Below are 19,884 nucleotides of genomic sequence, written 5' to 3'. Positions count from 1 at the left end.
ACCTCCAAGGGTCCTTGGTGGGGTTTCAGAGGGACCTAAGCTAAAAATGATTGATAGACCAAATGGACCCTAACAGTTCTGTACCTCTGAGAGTGTACACATGGAAGCAAATGGACCCACATAAGGATCCATTGGGTTCCATTTGTACACTCTCAGAGAGTAATGGGGATCCGTGCATCTATTGTATACCAAACTTGACTGGTGCACATGCAGTACCGGTAGGCTATCAACCTTTTCAGGCTGTGACCCCCAAAATAATATTTGAACTGGGAACCCCCCACACCCTGAAAAGCCCACGTTTGACAATTGTTATAATATAGTTTGTTGATTTTCTACTTTTGATGGAGTATGTTTGCACTGTTTGTGTGAATATGAATATGCTATATAACTCGCACTACTGGCGACACCTTGCGTTCGCCACAGTCTTGTGCACCTTTCCGATTGTCAAATCGACCATGTATTACACTGGCCTTGCAGCCAGGCAGGGACGGTCAGACCGGGTCAATGATTGTCGATGGCAAAGATCCAAAGTCCACATACAACGAAAAACAATCTCTCTGAATAAATATATGATTGGGTTTCGGAAAGCATAATGTCCTTGAAAACACTCACGGTTCCTGCCAGGGCTGCGTTCCAGTGCGCCAGACACCACCGCGCCGTGTCAAAACAAAGCCGCCATGTGCGACCTGCTGCTGTGCGCTCCGTCGTGCGCTTCTACTATGACACCGGCAGAGCCACCGCCACCGCCGGCGACACAGACCCGTCCCGTGTCCGGACAGTGGACCTCCGCAGCGACACGGTGACCAAACCCGGAGAGGCCATGCGCCGCGCCATGGCCACGGCCGAGGTGGGAGACGACGTGTTCGGGGAGGACCCGACAGTGAACGGTGTGTCCGTTAGTATAATAGTTTGTCATGTTGTTTACAACCACTGTGTAAAAAGTAACTAAGTACATTTACTCAAGTACAATTTATTACCAGGGGGCTCGCGCCTCGCGGGGAAGAAGTGCACCATCAGTTTGCAAAAAATAAAAAAGCACTATGGCCCGTTTCCATTGTAGCATAACATTTTGACTTGATTGAATAATTAACAGTTTGAGAATTACAGTACAATTCAAGCACAACCCAATACAAGACTGTTAACTGTGGACGACACGTGACACCATAAAGCATTACACTTGTTTACAATGGGGTCCACCATGTTCAATTCATCATAACATTTAGAGACATACAAATATACACTTTTATAGCCAAAAACTGGAAATTTCATCTTATCATGTGATAATATTGTCACCCACTAACCAAGAAGCCATCTGCCTTGCTGAGATTACCATTTGATCCAAATAGAATGGATTACGTTTTTCCCAGGTGTAAAGATAGTTTGTTATCAGCAAGCCAGGTGCAGATTCTACAGAGTAACAGATTTTCAACCTGCAGTTTGTTCCTGTCCGGGACCAGTGACCAACAATAATGTGCAAAAACATGAATGACATGAATTGAATTTTTATTTCACAGCATGTAGAATCAATGGAATGGCTACATGTCAATTGAGGATGAAACCATGAAAAGCACTTGTTTACATCAGGTCCTCCATTTTCAATTTATCAGAATCACGAGTAGTAATCAAAAATAAATTGGATTTTCACAGGGGCCAATTAGGAATTTCGTTTCGAGAACAAGATCTTGTTCTCGCTCCAGGGCATAGTCGACATCCATGAAGGTTACGGTCTCTCTGTTGGCGTGCATAGCGGAGGTTTCGGCATCACAGATCACCCTTTCCATGAAAGCCTTGATGAGACCGAGGGTCGTCGCCTCCTCTTTGGTCTCCTGGTCGTAGATCAGGCCGGCGATACGCTTCACGCCGCCACGGCGAGCCAGGTGGCGGATGGCATCCTTTGTGGTTCTCTGGATCAGGATGTTACCGTCACGAGGCAGTTTGCGGTGACGCTTAGCACCTCCTTTCCCTTGTCCTGACATCTCGTATAAGCTTTAAGATACAGAAAAAAGAATTAGCAGGTCTCAAAGGTTAAATAGACCAATAGGCCATCTTGGAAACGAAACACAATATAAACAATGAGAGAAGGGTGGGGCCGAGAAAAGCCCTCATTCTAAAAACTAAAATATACTGTACATTGGTAATATTAGTGTTTTCTTACATTACTATTTTAAAGTCTATGTTGAACTGTGAGTGATATTTGGTCTTTATTAAATTTGTTAAAAATATATATATAGTTAAAGCTCTCTAGTGTTCGTTTAATAACAGAACATACATTTTCAGGTTAGTTAGAAATATCATCCAACCAGAGAGAGGGGTTTGTGTTCCAGTCCAGCAGACTCCAGCACTGCATAGATATTAGTCTGGAAATTTGGTGTGGAAGATTCATTTCTAAAGGGTGGTTACAAACATTAAAAAGTGACAGCCAAAAAAACCCCCACTTTAAATTGTGGGCTCTGATTGGTCACCCACGCCACGCGTCAGCCACAACTCTGGGGATTGGTATGACCAAAATGTAATTCAAACCGATGAGTGCCAGACCAATCTGCCCAGGGCTATTTTTACATCTGCTGTGACAGATTTGTCAGGTTTCCAGACTATTGAACCCCAGCATCCATATTCTGGGGAAACTTTAGCCAATAATAGCAGATATACAAGCTCACGACACAACATATATAACATAGAACAAACAAAAAAAAAGTTTTAGCCTTAGCATGTACCTGTGCACAAGATGTAACAATAAAGAACCACCTAAACCTGATATGGACACAGCTGCCATCTTGCCAGCAAGGTGCTACCTAGGTGCAACTTCCCATAGACAGCCCATTCATCCAAACAGAAAAGTCATTTTTAATTGTATTAAATAACGTCATAAACTCGCCAACATTGCAGCTGTACTAAAAGCTTGAATTATTGTCTTACTATATCTGCAAAGTGTTTGTTTCATAAAATTCCACCGTAGACATGTTATGAGCTACTTGTCAAGAAATGTGGTACACATGGGCTGTTGAGTGATAGTCAACGAGCACTTCCAAACTCGAGCACTTCGAAAAAAAAATCATCTGCAAGGAATCTCTCGACAGGGAGTAGCTGATAACATTTCTACAGTGGATTTTTATTAAACAAACACATTGCAGATAGAAAGAGGATAATTCAAGCTTTCCGTACAGCTGCAATGTTGGTGAGTTTGACGTTATTTAATACAATTAGATAGGACTGTTCCATTTGGATGAATGGGCTGTCTATGGGAAGTTGCACCTAGGTGGAGGTGGAATAGGACCCCATGGTCTGTCTGGGTCTCAGAAATGTCAGAAACTTCAGTATCATTGGGTTCTGCTTGTAGGGCTAGGTAGCACCTTGCTGGCAAGATGGCAGCCGTGTGCATATCAATCTGCATCCTGACCTGAAAATGCATTTTCTGTTTGCTAAAGAGCCATAGAGACAATGACAGAGAGACTTGAAAAATGAACACCATATAACAATGATCAGAATATAGCTAGAGCTACAGTATTTGTTGTAACAACAACAAACCACTCTGTGATAACAGTGTCACGAAAAGGGACCAATACCAACGGATTGTGCTGTACATGCAGACGAGAGTGCATGGACACTTGCTGGGTGGTGTATGGACACACGGAAAACGGCAAGCTACAAACTTTAGGTTGTTAATTCAAGAAAACACTAACAAGCAAATCACAATAATATCTCTCACCGTAGCTCTGTTCTGGGTCCTTAAACACCGTAGCTCTGTTCTGGGTCCTTAAACAATCAAAATGGCCTTCTAGTCTTAAAATAGGTTGGCCACGATGAAACTCACCTGGCTGCAACCTGCCCTGATTGGGGCCAAATTAGGCCAAACCATCTCCTTGTCTGTGGACAAGGTTTTTGTGTCAAAGATGGACACACTGTACACTGAAAGCAAAGTAAAAACTTAAAAGATCTACAAGTCTAAAATACATGTATATGATTATATCATGTGATTATTGTGTGCCAGTTTGTTGTTGGTCAACAGAAGTGACGGTATTATAAATCACCCTAATTATTTGGTCTGTATGGTGGGAGGGGCCATGGGGTCTGGGAGCTGTCATTCTCCTAGGAGATTATATCTGGTCTCCTTTGTTTTACTACTTATGTTAAAATCTGCCAAACTGTGTGCTTTGCTATTTTTTTATTATGTCGGAGAGTACTAAATACTAAGCAGTGGTGGAAGAAGTAATCACATGTTTTACTTTGGTAAATGTATCAATACTGCAATGTAGAAATACTCTGTTAATTTAAAAATGTATAAAAGTACAATATTTTGATCCTGTGTGTGTGTGTGTGTGTGTGTGCGTGAGTGCAGACTTACAGAGGATGGCAGCAGATATGTTTGGGATGGAAGCTGCGCTGTATGTCCCCACTGGAACGATGAGTAATCTCATTGCAGGTCAGCTACAACACACACACACACACAAAGTATTTCCAATCAAAATCCCCAGTTGAGATCAAAATCTTAGTGGATAAATAGGAACACAGCTAAATCCAGTGTTTAACAGACTGTGTGTGTGTGTGTGTGTGTGTGTGTGTGTGTGTGTGTGTGTGTGTGTGTGTGTGTGTGTGTGTGTGTGTGTGTGTGTGTGCAGTGATGGTGCACTGCAGGGAGAGAGGAGATGAGATGATAGTAGGTGATCTGTCACATCTGCACATCTATGAACAGGGAGGCAGTGCTCAGGTGAGGACAATCCACAGTACGGCTCCCTCCAGTGGGGACATTGGTACATTGTGACCAGGTTGCCATGAAATCACTTTAGTGGACCTTTTTCAACTTTCAAGGTCAAAGTAAAAACAAAACAATCAAAGCTAGCACAGATAGTGTATTTACAAGCTGCCTCACAGTCAGGCTGGCCGCTGGATAGGCCTACCATTTAGATACTAGAATAGATGGAATAGAACCACTGAATATTTCCCAAAATGTAGACAAATTTGAATACTTTTTGGAAAATATGTCTGATATTTATAATACAAGATCAAGAATGTACATTTTCAATTGAATAAAAGTGATATGTTTCACAGGTATATTGTTCGTGTGAGATGCAGTGGTGTAAAGTAACTAAGTACATTTACTCAAGTACTGTACTTAAAGTACAGTCAAAAATATATTTTATTTTACTGGAGTCAGTAATTCCGTATATTGTCCATTTGAAAATAGGCGATCTACAAGCTCACAATGCGATTGTTATTTTAAAAAGATTGCTATAAACTTGTGAAATGGGACATTCTGCATAATGATTTACTTTTGGTACTGATGGCAAAGGCAAACACCTGTGTACTTTTAGTTACTTGAATTCCAGACCTTTACTTAGTATTTCTACATTGCAGTATTGAACCCCCTTAAAACACCCCTTTGGTGTTTTAATTATGTTATGCTTTAGCTATTGAAAAATAGCAGACCTACAAGCTCATAGCGCTATGAGCTATTTTTGAAAAATCGTGAAAATGTAGTGCAAATCTTTGAATATATATTCTTTCAGAGCCAACGTTTTTAACTCAAATCTTTGCTCCTGGGGGGGGGGGTCCCTGGAACAACATATTTTCAGATGGGGCTTGACGGGCAATTACATATATTTTTAGGGGTCCTTGACATAAAAATGTTTGAGAACGACTGACATAGAAACATGGGGTTTTTCAGAAAACTGTCAAGATTTAGAAGGCATTTGTAGAATCGTCCTCAGGTCGTAAAAAATGTGGGTCCTCTTTTCACCACAGCTGGCCGGGGTGCACGCCACCACGGTGACCAACCTCCCTGACGGGACCTTTGACCTGGCCCAGCTGGAGACCAAGATTCGCCACGGTTACCCGGACCCCCACTACCCCCGCTCACGGCTCGTCTGCCTGGAGAACACACACAACATACAGGGGGGCCGTGTTCTCCCCCTGTCCTTCATGCAAGAGGTGCTGTATAAAGCACCGGTGTGTGTGTGTGTGTGTGTGTGTGTGTGTTTGTAATGCTTTATTTTTTATTTTAACCCAATCAAAACCGGGAAAACATCTGGTTCAGTTTAGATTTGAGATCTGTCAAGAATAGCAAAAGTAGCAGATCGACATATGCTACTTTTGATGCTTTTGTGTGACACTGTCGTATGACCATGTAGGCCGTTCATTTCTGGAAAAACTAAAAAAGGTTTCGACACGACAGTGACGATATAAAGCAAAATTGTTTTTTCAGAAAACTGTTAGGATTTAGAAGACATTTTTTTAATCGGCATAAACACTATTGTACGACGTAGTGCATTCCTCTCCTCATTTATGAAGTTTTTACAAGGTGTGTGTGTGTGTGTGTGTGTGTGCCCTACAGGTGCGTGCCATTGCAGACACATATGGTCTGGCGGTTCACATGGACGGAGCCAGGGTGATGAACGCTGCTGTGGCGCTGGGAGTGTCCCCGTCCACCATCCTGCAGCACACACACACCGTTAGTGTGTGTCTGTCCAAGGTAAGACTGGTACATGACCGTGTGCAGTGTACAAATGTAACCAAATGGACCCCACTTTCAGAACCACTGCCAGCCAAACGGTACATTAACCACTCTTAACTTGGCATCCATGTTTTTGCCATGTCATCTTAAAAGCAAGGATAAAAATATCATCTTCACCAGCCATAACAATGAATGACCAGACATTTCACCCAGCAGTAATGAGTAACACAAGTTCTTGAGCTTAGTCGAGTTACCCTGGGTAAACATAGTACCTTTCCTTTCCTTTTACATAATGTGCGTGACGACAGGGTTTGGGAGCCCCTGTGGGAACCATGCTGGGCGGTCCACGGGACTTCATATCCCGGGCGGTGCGCTGTCGCAAGGCCCTAGGTGGGGGTATGCGCCAAGCCGGGATACTGGCAGCAGCTGGCAAGCTGGCCCTGGGAGAGATGGTGGAGCGGATGGTGGAAGACCACCGGAGTGCAAAGACCTTCGCTCAAGGTGAGTAGAGTCAGTATATCTGTCTCAATTATAGGTTTACAAATAACAAAAATTACCCATTAAGACCTGAGGCCGATTGGATTCTACCAATGCAAACTTTTTCAAAAATAGCAGATGTACAAGCTCGCAGCATGGCATGAAGTGACACTGTGGGCTTGTGTACTGTATCTGCTATTTTAGTGAATAGCCAATGCAAAAACCAAAAACGCTTTCCCGGTTTTAATGGGCTAAATAAGTAAAAGTAGCAATACCACAATGTGGAAATACACAGGTGGAATACTCAGGTGGAAAATGTTAGGTGTAAAAGTCCTGTATTCAGAATAGACTTGAGTAAAATTACTAAAGTATGGGCATCAAAATATACGGTAGGTGAGGAGGCCAGTCTGTGACGTCAGTCATCTATGACCTCAGTACTGTCAGACGTATCCCCATTTGGGCAAAGTTTCTCAAGCAACTATTGTCTTCCAGTGTAATATTTGTTTATGTCCTACCATTTTGACAGCAATTGTTTTATTTAGTTTTAGTCAGTCTTTTGAATAAAATGTAATTGTTGACTAGTAAATACATAAGATTCGGCTACCCAAAAATAGCAGATCTACAAGCTCACAACGCGTCACGCTATGGCGCGTTGTGAGTTTATAGATCGGCTATTTTCAGAGAGTGACACCTGCACACAACTACTGGACAACCACTAGTCCCTTCCTAACCTTTTTTTTTTTACATCATATGCAGTTTTCACAGAAAGAGAATACGACTCTTCGTTTTTTACATTTTCTCCCACAACTCCTTTCCCAGTCCTCCCCACCCACCCACCATCTTTCCCCACGAGGCCAGACATACAAACACAGGTATAAAAAACTATAATTTGAGTACAAAGCAATACAAACAACATACAGTATATACAGGTATAAAACCAATAGGTAGATAAGATACTAAGACACAAAGAAAGGGTCACCATCACATGGTTATGGTTAATAAACAACTTCAATGGGGGGTAAGATTAACAATAATACAAACAGGTAAATAAAAATAAAACAAAGTAATATTAAATAAAAATAATTATATATATATATATATATATATATATATATATATAAAAACTATATATATATACATATAAAGAGATAAAGCGCTTAATTGGCTCATTTCTCGACTCTCATGTGTAATGATTTCCGACATATTATGCTATATATATTGCACCAAGTAGAGATCCGCACACCAACACCATGTGTCTTCAGTCAGGTGAAAGTGATTCTAAACTGCTTACATACGATATTAAAGGTTGCCAATGGTTGTAAAATTTGTCAGAGGACCCTCGAATCGTGAATTTGATCTTTTCAAGTTTCAGAAAGGACATTACATCAATCAACCATGATTTAGCCGAGGGAGGGGACTCAGCCTTCCACTGTAAAAGTATCCTCCTGCGGGCGATTAATGAGGCGAAGGCAATAACATTAAGCTTTCTGGGTAAAACTACATCCTCCTCCGGGATTCCAAAAATTGCAATTTGGGGGCAAGGCAAAATGGTTGTCTCCAGCACTTCAGAAATTATGTCAAAGAAAGATTTCCAGAATGGTATCAATTTGGGGCAAGACCAGAACATGTGGGACAGATTCCCTGGTGATTGTGAACATCTATCGCAACTATCCGTCATGCCCGGATATATTTTAGATAACCTTGCTTTACTGTAATGAGTTCTGTGGGGAACTTTAAACTGAATGAGGCTAAGCCTAGCACAGGAAGAGGAAGAATTAACCCTCTCCGTTGCCTGCTCCCACCACTCATCTGAAAATGCGATCTCCAATTCGGCCTCCCAGCCTGCCCTGATCTTATTCAAACCCGGGTCTCTGCGGGGTATTCCTAACCTTTTAGTCTAGTTTTTATTTGATAAAATTGTCACCATAGCTCAGTTTGTATTGCGTTTTTGACAATAAAAAAAGGTAGTCTGGCCCAGGCGGTGGCGTAACCGTCTGGGCACCCGACTGGTAATCCAGTCGCAGTGTTCCGCGGGTTCGACTCCCGAGCCCGACACGGCCTTTACTGCATGTCATCCCCCCATATCTCTCCTGTTTCCTGTCAGCCTACTGTCTGTCCCTTCAAAAAACCAATAAAAGGCGTAAGCCGCAATAAAAATATATCTTAAAAAAGGTAGTAGATTTTTTTCATCATAGTTTTAGTCGACGAAATTAACACTGTGTCCTTCTATATACTCCCCCCTGTCCCAGCCCTGTTGGACTGTGAGACCGGGCTGTACACGGTAGACATGGCTACCGTGGAAACCAACATCCTGCGCTTCCGCCTCCGCGACCCCAATTTCAGCCCCTCAGACTTCTGTGCCCGGATGGCCGCTGTCGGCGAAGGAGAGGAGGCCGCGCTGGGGCAGGGGGTGCGGGTTCTCATGTTCCCCCACGTCGGAGGCTCTGTCCGGGCCGTGTGGCACGTTGGGATATCCACGGAGGACACCCAGCTGGCCATTCAGAAACTGTACTTTGTGTCCAGACAGTATTTCAAGGAAAACCCCAGGGCCCACTGAGGCCCGGGGCCCACTGAGTAGATCAGTGGTTCTAGAATGTTTTTATTTCAGAGAACCCAGTTTGGTATGCAATTATTAGGCTATGGACCACCATAACTTCTGTACAAATGCACCCTCTAACAGTCCAATAAGGATCGATTTTAAAAAGAGGAGAGATAGGAGCACTCACAAAATAATGTAGGAGAGGGCAAGTATGACTTTCCCTGATGAAGACCAGTTGCTGGTCGAAACATTTCGTCTTTTAAAAGGTTTTTTAGACATGATTAAAGTACCTTGATTCTACACTGTCACCTTTTCAAGTTTTGGTTCCTGTTGATCCTAGATGCATCAATCTACGCTTTTAACTCTTAACATTTATCTCCATTGAGCACCTGGTTGATCTCTCGCTCTCTCTGCAAGGAACAATTTGACTCCTCCTAACTGTCACTGATTTAGGTGGGGACCCCATGGGACCCCTGGGGGTCCCTGCCCAGACCCCACTTATGGAACCAATACTGTAGAATAGATTTAGCTATAATTCAACCTCAGATCCATAGAGGCTGAGTTTGCAGGTTCCAAAAATCCCTACAGAGTTAGGAAGATCTGTGATCTGCTGCTGTGCCAAACATGTTTGTACCACGCTTCAAAAACACTTGAAGCTACCCACATTAATGTTACTGAGTCAGTTGCACTGTCTAATTGCAAATTTCATTGATTTGCCTGCCTTTCGCTTTTTTTATTGTGTTATTCTCATCTTATTTTTAATGCTGCTATATTTTAATTGTTTTAATTTGATATATACATTTATTTGTGTGGTCTATGATCTTAATTGTGTCTGCATGTATTGCATTTTCAGAGGTTTTAAATAAAATGATGCTGATGAAGCTAACAGTACTTTGATCTAGAATTATTTTCATAGCTAGAGACGTTTTAAAGCGATTAAATTGTATGACTGAGCTTTTTAATTTCAGGTGTGGCTGCGTTGTTTTATTTATAGCCACTAGATGGCACTATTGCAGTAGTGTTTCCAAACGTTTTTGCTAAGGCACCACTATGAAAACAAGTATTTCCGATGCACTGTCTGTCATGCACACCTTTGGCATTGGCTTTACATAATTAATGATTACTTACAAAGCTATGAAAATCATTATGAAGTAGACTAATTCAGGAACTATTCCAAGACACAACTTCTCACTCAACGGCACAGTTTGAGAATTTAAATGAGTGGAGAATCATGCACTTCAGGTGCAGGCTTGAAGGAATATAGCCGAAGGAATATCTATTTATCCGTAAACATCTTGAAATGAACTATTATTCGGTATTCCTGTAACTGTTGCAAATGTATGGCCATCCTCAAACTAACGTTTTAAAAAAAATAATGTGGCAGCGGTGGGATTCGAACCCACGCCATCGAAATGACTGGAGCCTAAATCCAGCGCCTTAGACCACTCGGCCACGCTACCATACAGGCTAAATAGAAGCACAATAAAATAGAAAAAGTAAAGACCTACATCACAAAAGTTAATTTGACGATGGAGGCTTACAACTTTAGCGACTTAATTATTATCGTTGTAATTATTCATTCCACCTCTTGTATCAAACACTGACTGACAGACTAGGCTTAGTTGTAATAATTAATTCCATCTGTTAAATCCACTATAGATTTGTAATTTATTCATAATTCATTCATTCAGTGAGGAAATCACTTACATTTCCACAAAAACACCGGCTGCGTGAGAGCACGTCCATACCGTCGTGTAGGCTATAGGCTATAGTTTTGCTATGATAGTAGCCTAGTAGGCCTAGTATATATCATGGAGAGACTGAATGAAGGACTGCACTGGAAAGTGTATTTGGATGGCTGGTGCAAGGAGAAGTCACCACGCTAAATATCATAACTGAAGTTGTGGACATTGAAGTGATGCACATCAGCGTCGAAGAGGAACAGGCACTGTCAGATCAGTTACGCAACTTTTGGGAAATCGAATCCCTTGGAATCCACATGAAAGAAATGCATTCTGAGAAGGAAGACATGGCAGTGTATCCCATGCCGTGCATGCCTATATTCCCACTATAGGCTGAGGAAGAAATGCCACTTGACAGTTTTCAAATCAGCCTTATGGTGGCGCTACAACAGGCCAAGTTGCGTCTCACACACACACACACACACACACACACACACACACACACACACACACACACACACACACACGTTTAAATTACTCCTAAACATTTTGCCAAACATCACACACTCTCCTATCCTCCTGGTGGAGACCTGTGCCCAACCCTCATGGTTGTATTTACAAGACACCATTTTACATGTAATTATATTCATAATAATTGAATTACAGCAAAGTGACTCTGGTGAGTGAGGTCCGTCTGTCGTTTTGGCGTGTTGTGTTTTGATTGATTGATTGATTGATTGATTTATTAACTGTTTGCAGAATTACAGTACATTTCAAGTAGCCTACAACTCGATACAACTGTTAACTGTGAGTGGATGACACCATAAAGCATGACACTTGTTTACAATAGGGCCCACCATTTTCAATAGGCCTACATCAAAACAACAAATTGTTTTGATGAACAAAAACAACAACTATAGTCAAAACAGGAAATCAAATCATCATAGGGGAGGTAAAAAGGGAAAATAAACATACAGTGAGGGGAAAAAGGGGTGGGTGGGGGATTCAGATTTTACGGGGGGCAGTTTCGAATTGCAGCCGTCCGTAGGTGCCAAAGCGGTTTTGAAGGAGTCAAGGGATTTGCATGTCTTAATGACTGTTGGTAGGGCGTTCCACATTTTGGTGGCATAGGAGCGAAATTAATTTAGTCCCTTGTTTGTGCCGAATCTGGGTTGCACATGGTTTGTTGAACTCCCTCTAGTGTTGTGGGTGTGGACTTCGTTGACATTAAGGAAGTATTTAGACAGGTACATGGGTATCTTGGTGGTGTATCGAATCTTGTGGACCAGACCCATTGCAAGATGCTGTACTTGTATAGAACACATACAGTATGCTGCATAGACACGTCACCATGGGAACATCGCAGACCGCTGTTTGCTTAACGATTTTGACAGCTACGGCGATTGTGTCACAGATAAGAAAACAAATCAAATAAAGCGTGGGAGAGATATAAGATGTATAGTGTACATAAAAGTGTAAATGTTTTGGCATCAATATAATCCTTAGAGTACCAAAATAAAAGTAGACATTATGAATCTCTCAGTAATCAATCTCTCTGAGATGTAGGCTAGTGGTGTATAAAAATGGAAATACTTAACTTAAGTAAGAATACCTCATGAGGCACAGTGGCGCCTGCTGTCGGTAGCGCTGTCGCCTTACAACTTGAAGGTTCTGGATTCGATTCCCACTGGGGACACTGTGGGCGTGTTCTCTCCTCTGCATCATCAGTGCCCATACCCTATAGGGCAGGGGTGCCACACATTACTGAACAGAAACTGCAGATATTGTGCTGATATTGTAATAGCTCTCAGGTGATCAACACCTGAAACATAAGAACAAAAGCCATACATTACTGAACAGAAACTGCAGATATTTTGCATATTAGCAGATGTAAACAGGTAGACAAGTAATGTCTTTACTTCAAATTGAAATGTTTTACTTTCAAATGTTTTTTTGGGGATCCTTATTGCATTGTTTATTAATTACAGTAGAATATATATATATATATATATATATATATATATATATTCTAGCAGTGACTGACTGAGACATCGAGCGTGCATCCGCAACTGGTTGTGGCCCCCATCAAGTGACCTTTGGACCAATGCGGCCCTCGCCCCAAGTTCAGTTCGACACCCCTGCTATAGGGGTGAGGTCAGTCCGTTGCTCTCCCCAGGTTGACAGAGGGAGCGTAGCGCCCAGGATTACATTTAGACAATTGACACTGGGGGTTTTCAATAAAATTGGTTATCAAAAAATACAGTACCTAAGTAAAATGTACTTAGTTATGCCCATACTCTCAGTCACTGGTCTCATATTTGGGAGGGTATAAGGCCTGCCAGTATCAGTTCCAGTGTCGCTCACCAAAACTAGATGTCAAGTGTCGTGAGCTTGTTGTACTGTAGGTGCTAGTTTCTGTTCACCAAATGTAAGTATGAATCAGCCATAATAAGTGCCTCTGCAGTATGCTATGCTATCTGGGACCCAGCCCAACTGCACGATAGCCTATGATACCTCCACTTCACACAGTTCATTTGGAATGAGGACTGTTCAATGAATGTCTGTGCATCTTAAACCCCTTAGTCTTAGTCAAATGGATCAGAGTGGCAACTGTACTTGGATTATACTGAAAGTATACTTATACTGCAATGTAGAAATACTCCGTTACACGTAAAAGTTCGAAATTCAACATGAGTATAGGTAGAAAAATATTGGCATCAATTAGTATCAAAAGTAAAACTACTCATGCAGAACGTCCCATATTTCAAGTTTTCAAATGTATCGAAATCTTTTGAAAATAGACTTACAAGCTCACAATGTGTCGCAATGTGACACATTGTGAGCTTGTAGATCGGCTATTTTCGAATGGCCAAAATGTACATATAGGGCTGATAATCCAAATCTGTAAAGTAACTAGTTTTAAAGTTTTCAAATAAATGTAGTGGAGTAAAAGTACAATATTTGGATCTATCAGATGTAGTGGAGAAGAAGTACAAGTATTGGAGATTAGATGTAGTACAAGTACCTCAAAAAAATTACTTAAGTATAGTACTTACGTAAATGTACTTACCGGTAGTTACATAACACCACTGATGAGGGCCTTTTACACAACTCACTGGTTAGGTTGGCAAAACACAACAATGGCAACAAACTTGATCTACAACATAGTTGATGAGTCATGTCATGGTCTGCATTAATGCACAATTCATGTTGCCAGGTCCACTTATAAGCGACTTTGGGGCGTTTTGTTTCTAAAGTGCTGTTGCTGTATTTGCGCTTTGGTGGTTTTCAAACATTTTCATGCCAAGGAAACCTCTAATTACCCTATTGTGCTCAATATAAGACTGTTTTTTTCCAATGGAAATATCCTAAAAAACGAGTCGTATCGTATGGTATTATAATCGGGAAATATTTGACATTCAAATGTTCTTTTTCCACAAATGAGTCTTGAAAAATGGGGATCGTCTTATAATCAGTCGTCTTATATTCGGCACAATATGGTAATATTGTATTTGATGACGGACCCACCCACCATTTAGTGCCAGGGACCCCAAAAGACTTGTGTCGATGAAAAATGTGAAAAAATATTCCAAATATTATAATATAAAATGTTTTAAATAGCTGATCTACTCACAGTGTGATGCATCGCATCATGTTGTGAACTTGTAGATCACATATTTTCAACTAGTCGATACCATGCAGACTTTTTTCAGGCTTCTTTCGGGCTTGCTGTCGTAACTGCTTGTTTATCTCGCAACTGGCAACGCCGGTCATCATCACTGCTGCACAGTAAAAAGCAGAGCAAGGTGACAGAAGGACGTGGTGAGAAGTGGAAGAAGACACAAGAAGGAGACAGTTTAAAATAAACTGACCAGAGGGCAACTGGACCAATCAGACGCAGTGTGAGAGTGCGAGCTTAATTGTTCGCTCACTCAGGTGAGTCGACGGTCAACTGTGTAGCCAGGGCTATTTTGTCCATTCCTAGACTTTTTAGAATACCTCAAAAGGTTGGTTGGTGACAGGTGCGTAGGACAGTGCATACATAAAAAGGGATCTCTGAATGACAAAGAAGAGCACCCGCACACTGTCAGGAAGTTGCAAAGAATCGTTGCTCTTTATAAAGTGCAAGTGTGCAACATTTCTTTTGCAAGTCGTCTTTGTCATTAAGAGATCCCCTTTGAGTCCCTGCTTAGACTGAAACAAAGTTCTACTGTTTCGGGGGCATTCTATAATAAATAAATAAGTTAATCTCTGTTTTAAAATCTATCTTATCGATCTTATCGATCTTATCTATAATTGCAAGGAGAACAGATAGCCTGTGTGTGTGTGTGTGTGTGTGTGTGTGTGTGTGTGTGTGTGTGTGTGTGTGTGTGTGTGTCTTATCGCCAATTTCACTGGAGGGAAATAGGAATGCCCAAAACACTTTCCAGGAAGTCACGTTGGTTTTATGTCATGTTGTAGATATGGAGAGCTGCAGCAGCCTGCTGTCCGAGGAGCAGTTCCAGTGCTCCATCTGCCTGGACGTGTTCACGGAGCCCGTGTCCATCGCCTGCGGACACAACTTCTGCAAGGCCTGCCTCGGAGGATACTGGGACAACTCTGACAGCTGCCAGTGCCCGCTCTGCAAGCAGGTGTTCGTTCACCCAGTGTTCATTTCGTCGACCGTCCAAAACTGTGACGAAAAGAGTTCGTCGACTACAGTGCCTTTCTTTCACAGACGAAAACAAAATGATAACTAAATAAAAACTAGACTAAAATGTCAGGGAGGGACTAGTGGAGAAGAGATCCAGTAGAACTAAAAGACAAGTCATTTTATGTTTGGTTGTGATCGGGTCTACAAGCTTGTAGATCGGCTATCTTCAGCATGCAAGGCCCGCCACAAAACTGTAGATTTATTTAGCCCGGCTAAAACTAAAACCTTTTCAGATGACAAAAATATAACTGAAACTAAATGAAAATGTATTCAAAAGACTGACTAAAACTAAATCAAATTTCTACTGTCATAAATAACGCAGGTGTTCACCAGGAGGCCTGAGCTGAAGACCAACACCACCATCAGGGAACTCTCAGACCAGTTCAAAGGGATGAGGGACGGAAAGTGCGGCGGCGACGACCCTTCCTGCGACATCTGCACCTGGAGGAGGCTCAGCGCCGCCAAGTTCTGCCTGCAGTGCCTGACGTACTTCTGCGACGTCCACCTGGAGCCGCACCGCAGGTAGGGATGGGACGATATAATCAACGTCGCCGTTATTTATTGTTCACCATGGTAAAAAAATGCTCACAATAATTGTATAGCAGAGATTTAATTTATCATGAAACAGTCCTCCGCCATGATCAATTCAGCTGCATATCCGGTGCCACTTAAAACCCTCTAGAATTGGTAAAACGGACCTGAAAATTATGTACTTGATGTCTGGATGTCTTTTTTTCCCTCTATACCAAATCTCTTTGCCAAAAATAGATCTACAAGCTCACAACACATTGCAACACGACTCATTGTGAGCTTGTAGGTCTGCTATTTTTGGCAAACGTTCTTCCCCAGAATAGGGGCAGAATCCTGGGGTTCAAGTGGCTAACAAAAGTGACAGTTTTAAGCATATTCTGATTATCGCAATCATTTGGTTACAATAATCATGACATGAAATGTTCATATGGTCCCATATCCCTCACCGCAGGGTGGCCGGCCTGAAGAGGCATGCGCTGATCGACCCCGCCGAGAAGCTGGAGGACCGGATGTGCCCGGAGCACCGCATCCTCGTGGACTGGTTCTGCAGGACCGACCAGAAGTGCGTGTGCCACCTGTGCCTCGAGAAGGACCACGACACGCACAACGCCATCCTGCTGGAGATGGAGTGTGGGGAGAGGCAGGCCCAGCTCCGAAGGATTCACTTCAAGGTGCAGCAGATGATGCAGGAGCACAAGCAGAAGGTCCAGGACATCAAGTACTCGGTGGAGCTCTGCAGGAAGGACACGGAGAGAGACATCACGGACACCATACAGGTCTTCAACGCCCTCGTCGCCACCGCGGAGAGGAGCCGGTCGGAGCTCCTGTGGGTGATCAAGAAGAAGCAGAAAGCGGTGGAGCGGAGAGCGGAGGGCCTCATCAAGGGGCTGCAGCTGGAGATCAAAGCCCTGCAGCAGAGAAGCGACGAACTGGCGGAGCTCTCGCAGAACGATGACCCTTTCCGCGTCCTGCGGAACTCGCGGTCCCTCTACGACCTCCCGCACGTCAACGACTTGCCCGATGTCGGCGCCCGGAGCAACCTGTGCGCGGACGAGGAGAACATCCGGAAGTCCCTGAGGAGCGCCGTGGGCGAGCTGGAGCTGACTGCGAGGAGGGAGCTCTCCGATCTGGAAGACAGGCTCAACAAGGAGATGGAGAAATTCCCCGACCAGAAGCTGAGGTCGGTGCAGCAGTTCGCCGTGGATGTGACCCTCGACCCCGACACGGCGCACCGCTCGCTCACCCTCTCCGACAACCGCAAGGAGGCGAGAGAGGGGAAGTGGCTGAAGAAGCCTTTCAACCAGAAACGGTTCACCGGCTTTCTGGGCGCGTCCGTCGTCGCGGCGGAGGGCTGCTCCTCTGGGAAGTTTTACTACGAGGTGCAGGTGGAGAAGAAGAAGAAATGGGCTCTAGGGGTGGTCAGGGAGTCCATAGACAGGAGAAAGTCGTTCCCCATATCACCCGAACACGGCTACTGGACAATAGAGCTGGGTGACAGCTATAAGGCCAGCACGGACCCTCCCGTGCTGCTCTTCCCACGTAAGCTCCGGAAGGTGGGCGTGTTTGTGGACTACGAGGGAGGACAGGTGTCATTCTATGACGTCGACTCCAAGTCCCACATCTACTCCTTCACTGGCTACACCTTCACTGGAACCCTCTACCCATACTTCTACTGTGGGGTGGACGACAGTGCTCCGCTGGTCATAACCCCGGTCAGATATGGGGACTAAAGGCAGTGACTAGGCGGCATGATTGTCTAGAGTGGACCAGTGGCTTTTAGCTCAAGACCTAAAAGAGAAATTAGACGTTTGCAATAGTATACAGTCTCTATGCTTGCACACTGACACACCCATGGTTTTGGGCACACCCATATCTCTACTACACCCATTATGAATATTATTAGCTGCCGCTGCAATGCTTGGCAAGCTAGGCAAGGCAAGTTTATTTGAACAGCTCATTTCAACACAGTAATTCAAAGTTAAACACTTCCTACAAAACACTATATCGACACCATCGGGCAGAAACATCATCTCCATGTTTTAACTTTTTGTGTTGTTTTGTATAAATGAATGCCCTACTACAGTACTTGATCATACAGTACCATCAATATCATACTACAGCGGCCTACTATTACTACGACATATTTCCAGCATACTTGAACTGGAAAACAAACATGCAAGCTCATGAGGTTTCTTATCAAATGTCTTATCATTTTGTAAAGTTTTTAATATTAAAGAATTTGACAAGTTATTGTTGTGACTAGGTGTCACCAGACTCATACTACATAGTGTAATTATTTTATTCTGTGTGTTTCCAAGTAGAAAATGGTTTATAGTGTACATGTCTTTCTCCACCTGAGGGCGCTGAAAACGCCAGAACAAACTACCAGATGTTGCAACATAAAGAGGATATTTCACTTTCAAACACTCATTCAGTGCTACCTGGTGAACACCAGTTTTGGCCCTCGTTGCCACCGAAGCCCATTAGAATAAAAAGAAAGACAATTAAATTCTACTGTGCATGTAGTTACCTGCACACCGGATTAGAGCAATTTTCAAAAAATGAAAAAAGAAAAGAAAAAAAAGGGGGAGGCGTCATAAGGCGTCCTGTGGCACTGAGTCAGTTTTAAACGTCTCCTCAGGCTTTTGTGTTTAACCCCAGACAGTTTTTAAGTTGCTTGATTTAGCAAAATAAAATCTCACGACTGAAAAATGTCAAGTCCTAATGTGCGATTTGTGAAACAGTGTTGATAGGAGCCCCCCACACTAGTGAAACAGTGTGATGATAGGAGCCTCCCACTCCCACAGACACTAGTGAAACAGTGTGATGATAGGAGCCTCCCACTCCCACAGACACTAGTGAAACAGTGTGATGATAGGAGCCTCCCACTCCCACAGACACTAGTGAAACAGTGTGATGATAGGAGCCTCCCACTCCCACAGACACTAGTGAAACAGTGTGATGATAGGAGCCTCCCACTCCCACAGACACTAGTGAAACAGTGTGATGATAGGAGCCTCCCACTCCCACAGACACTAGTGAAACAGTGTGATGATAGGAGCCTCCCACTCCCACAGACACTAGTGAAACAGTGTGATGATAGGAGCCTCCCACTCCCACAGACACTAGTGAAACAGTGTGATGATAGGAGCCTCCCACTCCCACAGACACTAGTGAAACAGTGTGATGATAGGAGCCTCCCACTCCCACACACTAGTGAAACAGTATGATAGGAGTCCCCCACGCTAGTGTCGTTTCCTAAACAATTAACACAATATGTAAAATGATATTTTAGTAATATTATTCCTGCTGTTCTACATATTTTGATTTGATTTATTTAGAAAAGCAATCATAATACAGCATTATAATCAGCGATCCAAGGATTACACAGTAAAGTCCAAAGACTTATTTCCACTGGGGTCCTCTCACACTGAACAGAACAATACTTTAAAATACATCACAAATACATAACAGTACATATACATTACATGCACAACACAACAAGTACGTCCCT

At 43.0% G+C, this 19,884-nt stretch overlaps 2 protein-coding genes across 2 annotated transcripts; both read left to right on the top strand.

Moving 5' to 3' along the window:
* The first annotated feature begins 531 nt into the window (after positions 1 to 531).
* Positions 532 to 10,203, top strand: tha1 (threonine aldolase 1). The gene is made up of 7 exons (XM_083787406.1): positions 532 to 887; positions 4,337 to 4,420; positions 4,617 to 4,705; positions 5,740 to 5,925; positions 6,329 to 6,466; positions 6,757 to 6,949; positions 9,175 to 10,203. The coding sequence occupies exons 1-7, from the start codon at positions 593 to 595 to the stop codon at positions 9,480 to 9,482; spliced, it is 1,293 nt and encodes a 430-aa protein (XP_083643532.1). The 5' UTR covers positions 532 to 592; the 3' UTR covers positions 9,483 to 10,203.
* A 4,739-nt stretch (positions 10,204 to 14,942) lies between these two features.
* On the top strand, positions 14,943 to 18,431 carry LOC310874145 (E3 ubiquitin-protein ligase TRIM39-like). The gene is made up of 4 exons (XM_083786831.1): positions 14,943 to 15,082; positions 15,608 to 15,777; positions 16,162 to 16,361; positions 16,822 to 18,431. The coding sequence occupies exons 2-4, from the start codon at positions 15,610 to 15,612 to the stop codon at positions 18,098 to 18,100; spliced, it is 1,647 nt and encodes a 548-aa protein (XP_083642957.1). The 5' UTR covers positions 14,943 to 15,082; positions 15,608 to 15,609; the 3' UTR covers positions 18,101 to 18,431.
* The last annotated feature ends 1,453 nt before the right edge of the window (positions 18,432 to 19,884 follow it).

The sequence above is a fragment of the Protomyctophum parallelum genome (assembly GCF_964188405.1).
Source record: "Protomyctophum parallelum genome assembly, chromosome: 17".
Classification (NCBI taxonomy): domain Eukaryota; kingdom Metazoa; phylum Chordata; class Actinopteri; order Myctophiformes; family Myctophidae; genus Protomyctophum; species Protomyctophum parallelum.
This window is presented reverse-complemented; position numbering and strand designations above follow the sequence as displayed.